This window comes from Chrysochloris asiatica, unplaced genomic scaffold (genome assembly GCF_000296735.1).
Source record: "Chrysochloris asiatica unplaced genomic scaffold, ChrAsi1.0 scaffold00026, whole genome shotgun sequence".
Taxonomy (NCBI): Eukaryota; Metazoa; Chordata; class Mammalia; order Afrosoricida; family Chrysochloridae; genus Chrysochloris; species Chrysochloris asiatica.
The window spans coordinates 17,519,250-17,532,545 of record NW_006408544.1 but is presented as its reverse complement, the minus strand read 5'-3'; the positions used below and the strand labels follow the sequence as shown (position 1 = coordinate 17,532,545).

The 13,296-nt window shown below is 43.3% G+C and overlaps 1 protein-coding gene across 1 annotated transcript in view; it reads right to left on the bottom strand.

Moving 5' to 3' along the window:
- Positions 1-7,660: 7,660 nt before the first annotated feature.
- The window catches only part of FAM159A (family with sequence similarity 159, member A), a 38,185-nt gene continuing 32,549 nt past the window's right edge, over positions 7,661-13,296 (bottom strand). Inside the window, exon 3 of the mRNA XM_006839861.1 lies at positions 7,661-7,911. Coding sequence (XP_006839924.1) covers positions 7,661-7,911 — 251 coding nt within the window. The remainder of the gene's footprint in view (positions 7,912-13,296) is intronic.

The window sequence follows — 13,296 nt, the reverse complement described above, 5'->3', positions numbered from 1 at the left end:
TGTATAGGTCCTTTGTTTCTCTGGTTACATTTATTCCTAGATATTTCATCCTTTGGGTGGCTATTGTAAATGGTATTGCTTTCCTAATGTCCTTTTCAGCACTGTCATTGCTGCTATAGAGGAATCCAACTGATTTTTGTATGTTGATCTTATACATTGCCACTTTGCTGAATCTTCCAATGATGTCTAGCAGCTTTCTTACTGAGTCTTTGGGGTTTTCTATGTATAGGATCATATCATCTGCAAATAGAAAGAGTTTTATTTCCTCTTTGCTAATTTGGATGCCTTTAATTTCCCTATCTTGCCGTATAGCTCTGGCTAAGACTTCCAAAACAATATTGAATAGGAGTGGTGACAAAGAGTATCCTTGTCTGGTTCCTGTTCACAGAGGGATAGCTTTCAGTTTCTCTCCATTGAGAGTGTTGTTGTTGTTGTTGTTGTGTTGGTTTTGTATAAATGCTCTTGATTATGTTGAGGAATTTCCCTTCGATTCCTACTGTGTTGAGTATTTTTTATCAGGAATGGATGTTGGATTTTGTCAAATGTCTCTTCTGCATCAATCAATATGATCATGTGGTTCTTTTCCTTTTTCTTGTTTATATGGTGGATTACATTGATTGTTTTTCTAATGTTGAACCATCCTTGCATCCCTTTTATGAAACACACTTGGTCATGATGTATTATTTCTTTGATGTGCTGCTGGATTCTATTGGCTAGGATTTTGTTGAGAATTTTGGCGTCTAGGTTTATGAGGGATATTGGTCTATAATTTTCTTTCTTAGTGATGTCCTTCGCTGGTTTTGGTATGAGGGTTATGCTTGCTTCGTAAAATGTATTAGGAAAATTTCCATTTTCTTCTAAATTCTGGAATAATTTGAGTAGAATTGGTGACAGCTCTTCCCTGAATGTTGGGTAGAACTCACCAGTGAAGCCGTCTGGGCCTGGACATCTTTTGGTTGGGAGTGTTTTTATGATCTGATCATTTTCTTCTTTTGTTATGGGTCTGTTCAAGTTTTCTACTTCACTCTGTGTAAGTTTAGGTAGGTTGTGTGTTTCTAAAAATGTCTCCATCTCTTCTAAGTTTTCAAGCTTATTGGAGTACAACACTTCATAATATTCTGTTATTATCCTTCTGATTTCATTTGGTTCTGTTGTGACATCACCCATGTGGTTTCTAATGTGAGTTATTTGAGTCTTCTCCCTCTTTTCTTTTGTTCGTTTTGCCAATGGTTTGTCAATTCTCTGGGTTTTCAGCCCCTCCCCCATGAATCCTGTTCTACCTGACTGTGGTCTGCTGCCGCCAAAACCAGAAGAAGAGCTGTAGGTTGACTTTTGCTTACAATTTTTCCTTGACTGCTCTCAGTTTTCATGGGTTAAACCTGCTCTTCATTTCTCTTGAATAAGTTCCACAACGGCAGGGCTGCATCTTCTACCTTTCTCAGATCTTCCTCAGTTAACACTCCTGAATAGACCTTCCACACCCTTATCCTGTATGGTATGGAAGGAAGGAGACTTTCACACCACTGTGAGCATTCCACAGGTGAGAGCCTCCCATGTGTACTGCTGTGCCCCAAGGCTCTGGGGGAAGCAAGGCACTGACTCTTTTAGGCTCCAACCTGTAACCTGGGCCTTAGTTGTCCCATATTATGGCTCCTGAGTTAACTGTACACAGACAACAAAGAAAAATATCATGCACCAGGCAGAAGAATGGCTTCCTTGCCTGACAAGAGGAGAGATGTGCCAATGCTTATAGGTACATGAGTTGTCACTGTACTTCAGATTTGGTAGGTTTCCCTTTAGGAATCAAAGGATAACCAATGGGTAGTAAATTTCAGTGTCACAAAGACTAAGGGAGCAAACTATCATATAAGGTGCCAAGTTTCCTTCCATGCTTAAAACCCTTTCCTGTGACTCCCTTTGCCTCAGGATAAAGTCTAAGCCCCTCACTGTAGCAAAGGCTTTAGGACTTGGCCCATCAACCCTTTCTGCTTCATCTGTCATCATTACCTACCTTGACTCTAGTGCCAACTATGTATTGTTCTTTGAAATTTTCATATGTTCTCTTACTTCTGGGTTTTTGTGTATGCTATTCCTGTTGCTTTGAATGTGCTTTCCCATCTAACACCACAAATTCCCGTTTGCCTGTCATGATTCCTTAAGAATTAATGCCAGCATCACTTCCTCCAGAAAGTTCAAGGAATCTTGAACCCCTGGGTTGGGTTAGGTACATTCCTGTAGACATCTACTGCCACAAACTCCTTGAGGACAGGAGCTGGGATTCTATTTATTTCAGACCCTAGCAGATAATCAATGTCAATCAATGTTGAATGAACAAACATATATGAGTATATTTGAGAAAAGACTGGAAACATACATGAGCATATATGAGAAAACACTAGAAAACCACCTGCAGGAATGTTTTAAAGTGGAGTGGAAGGCTCCAATATGTCCACATTCCATGATAAAACAATCTTGTCATTCTTGACTGAACAATTAGACTCAGCCTCCCTTCCATCTGGAGCCCACCTCCCCCCTCCACCATCCCATCTCACCAGCCCACCCTGTGACCCTGAGTGTTTGTTCTCTGGTGAGCATGCACACATGTTCTGAACATAACCGGGAAAGCAATTTACAAGAAATAATTGCCGGTCGATGTGTGCTTTGGAGCAGCAGTGAGCTCAGATGATTTCTATTTGTGCGTCAGCCCACCCAGCTTCCTCAATCCTTGGCTGCCCTGGGGGAGGGGGCTCCCATGCACAGGATGAGCAGTTTGTTTCTAATCCAGGACTCCAGACAAGTCCACCTTGGTTGAGAACCAGCTCTGAGGACTGACTGAATTCAAATAAGAAGCTGAACATAGGATGGGGGTTAGGGAGGAGCTCTGTGGTATGTGTAGGTCAGAGAAGGTAGTACACACATTCTATTCTCCACCTATGCCCACCCCATCTGCACAGACCCCTGCTGGGAAAATTCTACCAGCTCTTCAGGGCCTTGCTTAGTGTGAGGTCTTCTTCTGACCCCTTCCACTCAGAGTCATCAAAGCAGTGTCTTTGTTCTTCCTGGCCAGACACACTAAAGGGTGGCCCAGACCAGCAGTAACAGCATCACCTGGAACTTGTTACAACTACAAATCCTCAGGACTTCCCCAAACCCTCAGAATCACACAGTAGGGGAGGGTCACTTGAGCAATATGTTTTAACAAGACTTCCAGAGGTGATTCTGATGCCTACTGAAGTTTAGAACCACTTTAGGCCACTGACGACCCCTTGAAGTTATAGAATTTACAGATCTTCTCCCCCTACCAGACTGTGAAATCTATTGACAAGGACATTATAAGGTTCTTCCTTGTATGTTCCACCCCCTGCCCGCACAAGACCCAGAACACAAGGTGCTCAGAGAAAATTTTAAATGAAGGGGACACCGAGGCTAGAGATGGGAAGACTCTCATTAAGTTTCACTGAGCATTCTTTACTAAACCTCCCCACCATCCATGTCACTCCCCTACCCCCAACAAGTGTCCTAGCTCTCTCCACAATAAATAACTTGCAGTTCCTGGTCGACTCTGTGTGTATATGTGTGTGTGGTGTGTATGAACAGGTTGTACTTTAATGGGGAAATCTTCTGGCCTTGTTTTCACCAGGAAAGTGACTCATCATTGATGATTCAGTTCAGACACCACTCCTTCCTCTCTCAAGTTTCATGAAGGGCTGTCATAGGACCCGCTGCATTTACACTTGCCCATCTCACCTTCCATATGAACATTTTGATGGCAAGAACTATGTCTGATTCACTTATTTCTGGCAATTCCAGAATCTCATAATTCCACTGAATGTAGTTAGTTGATGAAGGTGCTGAGTTTAGAGTGGCAGAAAAACCAATAACAGCAAAAAGAAAAATAACCCTCTTCTCTATACACATAAGACAGCAAATAAAGCAAGACCAGATCTGAGGTCTCTTGAGTGCCATCTCAGGGCACTCTGTGAGTGACTCACCCAGACTGGCCACCCCCATTGTATATGGCCTTTTCTGTCTCAAGCTCCATGCATAGATATTTGTGAGTGACCATTTCACTGTGCCCACTCTGGCAGGAGGTCATGCCATTGTCAGCAATGTCAAGAGCTGCTTTTCAGTGCCCAGTGAGTCTCCCTGGTTACTACCTTGCATTTCCAAGGCAAAGTCCAAAGTCATTACCCATCCAATTTAGGATGAAGGGAGAGAGGAGTGGCCACCGGCATTTTGCCCTAAAATTCCTTTGCTATTAGTTTAATAATAAAAATAAATTATAAAAAAATAGCTAATATATTGTGCTCACCATTTGCCAATACTGTTGTAAATGCTTTGCATGCATAAGTAATTTGTAATCCTGGCATAGCATTGTAGGATAAGCACTGGACTGTTAACCACAAAGAGGGCAGTTCAAACTCAACAGCCACTCCTTGGAAACCTATACAGGGGTCGCTATGAGTAGGAATCAACTTGTTGGCACTTTGTTGTTGGTAAGTGCCATTGAGTCGGTTCCAACCCATAGCGACCCTGTATAGGGTTTCCAAGAAGCAGCTGGTGAGCTTGTGTTACAGACCACAGGTATTGGGGTGCTGAGGACCAGTGTCATAGACGAAAATCCAGCACGTGGCGACGCTCCGACCTGCTGGCCAGAGACCCTGTGGGCCCAAGGAAGTAACCTCCGGACGTCCCGGGTCATTGGCTTTTACGAACTCACTGTGGGGCCAGCTCTGTATAATTCTCTTTACTACTATTAATTCACTCTATGCTTCGAACCCCTGTAATTGCAGCTTCTGAGAAAATAGTTTCTTAATGTGCCTCTCTCAATGTCTCCACTGTGTTAGCAGTGTGTAAGGTTCTAAGAACAAATCTCTCTGAGGAACAGACTCTGGCCACTGGGAAAACTCATCCAAACTGCTCTTTGTCAAATTATTTAGTTATGTTTGATATAAACTTACTACTTAGGCCTTGATACCCATGGACAAATATTAAACTGCTCCTAAAGCCGAGACTGTAAAAAGCTCCAAAAACAAGTTTGCTAAGAAGCTCTGGAGACAAGTTTCCAGGGTTTTATCTAAAGAACAATAGCGTCAGCCTTCCCGGATAGCCTTCAGGTGCAAACCATTCACCTAGGTGCCTCGCTTCCTCCTGCAGACACAGAGGGATTTCTTTCAATCCCTTTCACCTTTCCCCATTCAAGATTAGGTGCTATAGATATGTTAATTAGCCTGGAGAAACCCAATTGCTGCCCTGGGATTCGAACCTGAAAAGTACCATGTAATAATTTGCTTGAATTTCTGGAAAATTACGGATGTTAGATTATCAAGACAATTTGTGATGTATGTTTTAGAATTTGTACCTGTAAATCCTTGTGTCCTGTGTTGAACAATTAATCACATTTCACTTCTGTACCCCCGTCTTAATAAACCCCGCCTTCCTTTGTGTAAAGCTCCTTCCCGAAATAAAACGGAAGCGCAGACCCAAGCCCGCATGCATTATGGCTTGCAGGCCATGCGTTATGACTGGCATGCGAGGCTTTACAGCTGGCAAGGCATGCGTTAAGGTTTGCAAGGCGGTGCTTTACTGCCTGCAGGGGCCACGATGCCAGTAGTCCAGGATCTGCCCGCCAGTGTCACATCCACTCTGGTTTCGGGGTGTCTTCTGTTAGGGTCCGAGACCACCACCCAATAAGGAGACCAAGAGACAAAGATAATGCAAAAGCAGGCGGGCTTTATTCAAGCTAGCATGCTAGGGTCGAGTGGCGGCTGGCAGTGTAGTGTTCAGCAGTGTTACAGCAGTGTTACAGCAGGGTTACTGCATCAGCTCACCAAAGCTCGACCCCAAGCAGTTCACAAACCTTACCTTATATAGGGTTTTGGGACACACCATGGGAGGGGGATATGCAAACTAGGATTACAACTTTTACCCAGTGGAGCATTCAGAAACCTCAGGATCCAATAGATTTAAACATAACATCACATAAGTGACCTATAGTATTAAGACTTTTTTCCAGTCCTACCGGCCTCATCTTATCTGTTACCTGTTCCGGCCACCTGGCCTGTGAGTCTTCAACTGTGACAGTTTTGTGAGTGTGCTCTTTACCCTGCATTTGTGTCTCTTGAGACATTCTGTTGGGGACTTGCTTAGCCATGCCTGGTTGTCCTTATGTCCCTGGCCTGAAGCAGATCTCAGAGCAAGCTCTTATACCTGAAGTGGGGATTCTTGCTCTGAGCCCTACTTTCAGCCGCCCACTTTTATTCTCACACTTCTTGTCTCTCTGGTGTCTTTGTGTGTCTTCTTTATCTGTCGCTGTCGCCGCCAGATCTTCCTCCTTCGTGAACCGAACCCCCACGTTGAGGCCGGTCCCTGACAAGCTTTGACCACTGACCTTACAGCTCAAATGGCTTTGCAGTCTGACACATTAACCCACAGCGCCACACCAGGACTCCTGATGGCACTTAAAAACAAGTAATTTAATCCTCCTCCCAAACTTAGGTGTGGCACTGTAGAATAAGCACTAGATTGCTAGCCACAAGGTTGATGGCTCAAACTCACCAGCTGTTCCTCAGAAACCCTATACAGAGTTGCTGTGAATCGGAACCAATTTGATGGCATTTAACAAGACCCAAGTGTGGCAGCGGTAGTGAGGTTGGCCCAGAATCGGACATTGTTTCGTTCTGCTGTGCATGGGGTCGCTATGAGTGGTTCCCGACTCGATGGCACCTGACAACAACAACAACAACAAGACCCTAGGAGGTGACTATCATCCCTGCTTAAGAGAATGAGAGATTGTCACTGTGCTATATTGAAAACTCCCATCTGTAATAAAATAAAAAGTCTCTGTAGCACTTTCATGTTTATGAAGAGTTTGTATCTATTGAACTCATTGAACATTTTCGATAATCCAACGAGGGAGGCTCAGAGAAAGACTTGATTAAACCCACAAAGTCAGGAAATGGCTGAGTACACACCATTGATTCTCTCATTCATTCATTCTTTCTTTCTTCCATCTAGTAAGCTGAGGGATATAAACATGAATGGTCCCTGTGCATACTGCATTACCTCTCATTCCATTCCTCAGTTGGGAGAGGAGCTCACTCCAGGAATGGGGTCCCAATCGTCTTTCCAATGTCAAAAAACCCCAATTCATTGCCACTGAGTCATTTCCAAATCATGTGACCCCCTGTGTGCAGAGTAGAACTGCTTCACAGAGTTTTCACAGCTATGACCTTTCAGAAGCAGATTGTCAGACTTTTGGGTGGGTTCCAACCACCAACCTTTTGATTAGTACTTGCGCATTTAACCATTTGCACCGCCAGGGACTCCAATCATCTTCCTAGGGGCTCTGAAATAAACCTACTCTGAGGCAAAGAAACCAAATTGGGATTTTCTTATCTACCCCCAGCCCCCATGCAGGTTCGGTTAAACTGAGACCCACACAGACTCTGGGCTTCTCTATGACAGTCTTGCTTGCATAGGGCCCCCAAGACGGGCAGAACAGTATAGCTGAGTCCAAAGCAGTATGTGGGCAGTTTGCTGGGAAAACCCCTCATTTACCCTGCTAGACTCCAAAGCCCTTTTGACCATACCCCACCCCTCACCTTTCCCCACACAGAGACTCTAAAAACGGAAGGGTGTGGAGATATTTATTAACAGTTTATGAGGCTGGCCCATGTGGGTCTCGACTGGGGACAGGGAGCTCTGCAGGACTGCCTGGTATATCACTGGTGGTCACTGTGGCCATGAAGCAGTGCTGAAGGAGGTGTTCGGGATCTGGAGCCTGCTTCTCATTGCAGTCCATCGGTCGGTTCAGGAAAGGGTAATTTTGTCCAAGGGGGCTCATTCTTGTCACCTCCACTGAAATGCCTGTGTTTCCATCTTGGTGGTCAGGGTGTGCCTCCTCAGAGCCTGGAAAACAGCAAACTGAATGCATGGAGCTTCCTCCTGCAGCCACTTCCTCCCCTAGCAAGTTCACCCCAGCTAATTTCAGATGATAACCTGTGCATTCATAATTTATTCTAATACAATTTCCTTGATTTCTGCCCCACTATACAAAAAAAATTTTGTCACTAAATCCCATGGGGACTAAATGCTCATTACACTTATCAGGAGCATATGACACAGTTGAATATCTCTGCTTTATTAGACAAAAAAGTACATCAAGTGCTCAAGCCAGAAATTTCATAATCTCTCATACCTCCCCTAAACTTTCACAAAGCCTATGTCAGCTTGAGGACTAAGGTGTGCCTGACCCAAGCCATGGTATTTTCAATAACCTCATATGCATGTGAAAGCTGGACAATGAATAAGGAAGATCGTAGAACAATTGATGCCGTTCAATTATGGTGTTGGAGGAGAATACTAAAAGTGCCATGGGCTGCCAATAGATCTGTTTTGGAAGAAGTGCAGCCAGAGTGCTCATTAGAGGCCAAGATAGCCAAACTTTATCTCTCATACTTTGGACATATTGTTAGGAGGGAACAGTTGCTGGAGAAGGATATCATGCTTGGTAAGATGGAGGGTCAGAGAAAAAGAGGTAGACCCCCAACAAGATGGATTGTCCAGGTGGCAGCATCAATGGACTTAAGTGTGGCAATAGTACTGAGGTTGGCCCAGGATTGGACATTGTTTCATTCTGCTGTGCACAGGGTCGCTATGAGTCGGTGCCAACTTGATGGCACCTAACAACAACAACACTTCACCAAGTCCTTGGTTTAGGGGGTGAGTACATGTCGGAAATCCTATACAGGGCCGCTATGAGTCGGAACTGACTCAGTGGCACACAACAACAACATGTCCAAAGGTGATCCATCCAAGTAGAGCTGAGGCCTACCTCATCACCATCCTCAAAATCTGCCCACTTCACTTCAGCCTCATGGTTACCAACTTAGGCCTGGTCTTCATCATCTCCTAACCAGATCCCTAGAACAGCCTCCATTGGGGGTCCTTTCAGTCCTTGCTCCATGCTGTGGTCAGACAGACCTTTATAAGGCTAAGTGAGTCTATATAGTTCTTTCTCAAAAGCCTTCAGTGTCTTCATATTACCCACAGTCCTTGACATGGCATTAAAGCCTCTTCATCAACTGACCCATTCCTTCTCTTCAGCTTCATCACTATCACTCTTCCCTCAATAACTCTAAGCTTTTCCACATCAACATTCTCACTGTTCCCCAAATGGACCCATTCCTTCACATCTCTAGGCCTTTCCTGATGATTTTCCATTTTATACCTTCTCTAGATAGCAAATTCATATACATTAAGACATACTGATAGAGGATATTCAGGAAGAATGGTGCCTCTGAAACTCAGGGAAGAATGAATTTCAAGAAGGAAGCTGTATAGGACATTGGGGTTCACTCCCCAACATTCATCTCATCCACTCTCACTTTGGTTGCAATTGGCTACATCTCAGCTCTGGAAGTGGCTCATTATTACTCTGAACCAATCAAATAATACCATTCCTTTGCCACACTGATTGGCAATCAGTGCACAGTATTCTCTGGATATAACGATAGGTTTAGGGGTAGGCACATGCCATAAGGTGGTCCAATCAGAGTAGAGCTCAGGCTTTTCTCTCCCACCCTTCTGACTGAAAGAATAGACAATGCTTTCTATTCTTGACTGGATGAGAATAAAGCCTGTAGTCCCAGGGATTGATGGTGACAATTCACTACCATGAGTAAAAACAGAGTTGCAGTCAACACAATATAGAGGGTAAGAGCTGAGAGAATCTCAGAGAATGAAACTTCACATTTGAGGACATGGTAAATTTCTATTCAAATATGCCTAAAACCCACCTTACTTCTGGACTTTTCAACTACTAAGACAATACATTTCCTTTTTTGTTTTTAAGTTTTTATTTTGAAACTACTTAATATGTTACAAAAATAGTACGGAGTTTCTGTGTACCTTTCACCAAGTTTCTCCCAGTGATAACATCTTAACAAAGCCACAGTACATTTTCAGAACTGGGAAACTGACACTGAGAGAACACAGTGGACTAAACTACATATCCTGTTCTTTTTTTTTAAAGGTTTTTATTGTGGCTCGAGTGAAAGTTTACATGGCAGATCATCAGTTTTACACTCAACAAACCATATGCCTTGTTTCGTTACAATGATTATAATCCCCTCCATGTACCAGCAGTTAACAGTATTTCTCAACATTCACTTTAGCTTATTAAAAAAAACAAAAAAAACCACTCAGGCATATATAATAATTTACATCTCCAAAGGGCACAGTCTGTAAATCTGCCTCCTGGCCACCAGCTCTTAGTCCCTCTCTTCCCATAAATCTAGAGTCCTCAGCCGCTCCCCCTCTCCATGACCCCATCTCTGCCTCCATCTCTGGCGTCACTGCTTCTCTGGATAAGGTCCTGCATTCTGCTTGTGCGCTTCTCCCTTGATGGTCCTAGGGTCCTCTGTTTCTGGACTGTAAGATTAACCACTCACCTGTTTTTGTTACAAAACTTCTACCTTTACAATTGTGACATTTGCAATTAGTCATAATAACAATTATTCACTATTGAATCATATGAATCTTATCCCCATCTCTTTTCACCAGACCCATCTAGACAAGATGAAGTCTATTCAGTGGGGACTCTTTCTTTCCCCCCAATGCTCTCTCTTGAAACCTTGTAAGCCAGTCACTTCGTGCCTTTATCACCTCCTCATTTTAGGTAGCCAACATCTAAGTTGCCCGACCCTATCTACCCTGTGTACAGAGGGGATAGAATTGATACTTGATTCCTTTCCTCTCTGTTGGTATTTAGAGTAACTACCCCTCTGAGTAAGGAGCTCTGGTAGCGTAGTGGTTACGAATTGGGCTGCGAACTGCAAGCCCAGCAGTTTGAAACTACAAGCTGTTCCGTGGGAGAAAGATGAGGCTTTCTGCTCCCGTACAGATTTACAGCCTCAGAAACCATGTACAGGGTGGCTGAGTCAGAACCGACTCCATGGCACATAACAACAACAACAACCTCTCTGAGCATAGGTCAGGTTCATCAAATTGTAGCAATTTACCCTTGTTTCCTTTATTTAAAAAATTCATTTATTTATTTTTTTGGTAATCTTTTTCTAGTTGAGTTCTGATTATCGAGCCACCGAGGCTAGGTCAAATGGGTACTGTCTGCAAGTTTGGGTGTTCTGTGTATCTCCCCTCACTTCATATCAGCTGGATGCTTCACTCTCATCTCTAGCCCTCTGTGGCTATGTCCTTGTCCATGTGCTCAAGTGTCCTCAGGTCTCACCACACTTTGGACCAATCAGCCCTTTGTCTTCTCTCTCTCATCTCTAGGGCAACGGGAGTCAATGGACTGTGGTTGAATTCAGCCCATTTCTTCATTGTTGCCTTTCCCCCTCTTCCACTCACCAGTAGACCACTGTGGTCGCCAGCAAGTTTACATTCCTGTCCATGTGTTCCCTTTGAGTTTTAGTCTTAGAGGGGAGTTTGTCCTGAAGGCACTTGATTGCTAGCCTTGATGTTTTCCTGACGAACAGCTTGCTTATTCTTGTACTAGCCAGTCATGCTGACATTTTTGTTTTGTTTTTTTTCCTGATGATCTTTCTTTGAAGATGTATCTTCTGTCACTGTAGCTGTTCCGGGCTGGTCTGCTTGTCCTTTCTAGTGGGAATGTCCCACCTCAGAAGGTTCTGGATGGGACTCAGGATTCCACCTCAGGTTCTATTCTCTGTATAGGCTTGGCAAGAGGCCTATTTCACTGGGCAAGTTCTAGAACCGCTTTTAGGTATTCCTATCAGTTATAGGCTGAAGATGGGTTTACAAGTTTTCTCTAATCATGTTTCCCAACATTCCTTTCTATCTCACTCAAGTGTCTATTTTACAAAAGTAGGCAAAGGAAACTAATATTCATAAGACAGTCAAGCATTTTAGTATTATTTCCCTTCTTCAAACTATACCTAGATCCCTGTATCCCAGAGCTCTGTTGTTCCAAGGTTGAGCATGCATTTACCTCTGTCCCCCTAAGGACATGCAAACCTGTCTCACTGTTCCCCTATCTGTCTTGTTCTTCTGCTTCCTCCCCCATTTTGTATTGCCCTCCCCAACACACGTACTAAACCCTCACCCCAACCCCATTGTTGTAGTTACCTTTGTTGTTGTTATTGTTATGTGCCGTGGAGTCAGTTCCGACTCATAGCGACCCTGTACAGAATTTCTGAAGCTGTAAATCTTTACAGGTGCAGAAAGCCTCATCTCTTTTTCCTGTGGAACAGTTGGTAGTTTCAAACTGCTAGCCTTAAGGTTCGCAGCCCGATTTGTAATCACTACACTCCTTATATTCCATTAATTCTTCCCTCCATTTAAGATAGTCTATTTTATCCAGTAATCAAACTAACCTTCCCACCATCTGGATCTCTGTTCCTCTGTGTTTACCTTCTTTCACATTGTAATTGTTTTGATCATAGGCTAACCTCCCAGATCCTCTGTTCTTATAATTTTATTCTGTTCTTGACTCTACCATTTGTCGATTGAGTTCAGGATGCTGCTGCCACGTACGTCATTGTCTAGTTGTTGTCTGTTCTTGTTGGTTCTCGGTCCAGAGAACTTCGTATAGAATGTTTTTCTTAGCAGGGTTGGCTTTGGCAAAATCCCGTAGCTTCTGTTTATCCTGAAATGTTTTGATTACACCATCATATTTGATTGACAGCTTTGCCACCAAGAGGATTCTTGGATGGTAGTTTTTCTCTTTCAGAGTTTTATATATGTCTCCCCAATTGCCTTCTTGCCTGCATGGTTTCTGTTGAGAGATCCAAACTTAATCTGATTTGCTTGGCTTTGTATATTACACTTTTCTTTTCCCTATCTGCTTTCATGATTCTCGCCTTATCTTTGATTTTGGAGAGCTTGATTATGATGTCTTGGTGACTGTCCTTTAGGGTCTGTCCTTCCTGGGGTTCATTGAGCTTCTTCAATGCTTATCTTTTTGCTTTTCAGGATGGTAGGAAAATTCTCTTCCAGAAGCTCTTCAACTATCTCCTCTGTGGACTTGTGTGATCCTTACTGTTCAGGAATGCCAATAATTCTTAAGTTATTCCTCTTCATGTTGTCTAACATGAATCTTTGGCCTTTTTCAGATTTTTTTATCCTTTTTTGTGCTTGCTCTTCTATCTTAGTAGCATTCAGAGTTTTATATTCTAGCTCACTAGTTCTGGCTTCTATCTCTTCAATTCTACTCCTTTGCTCTTTCAGTGTATTGTCCATTTCTGATATTCTACTATTAATCATTTGGACCTCTTTCTGTAGGTTTTGAATTGTTTCCAATGCTGTATCTAT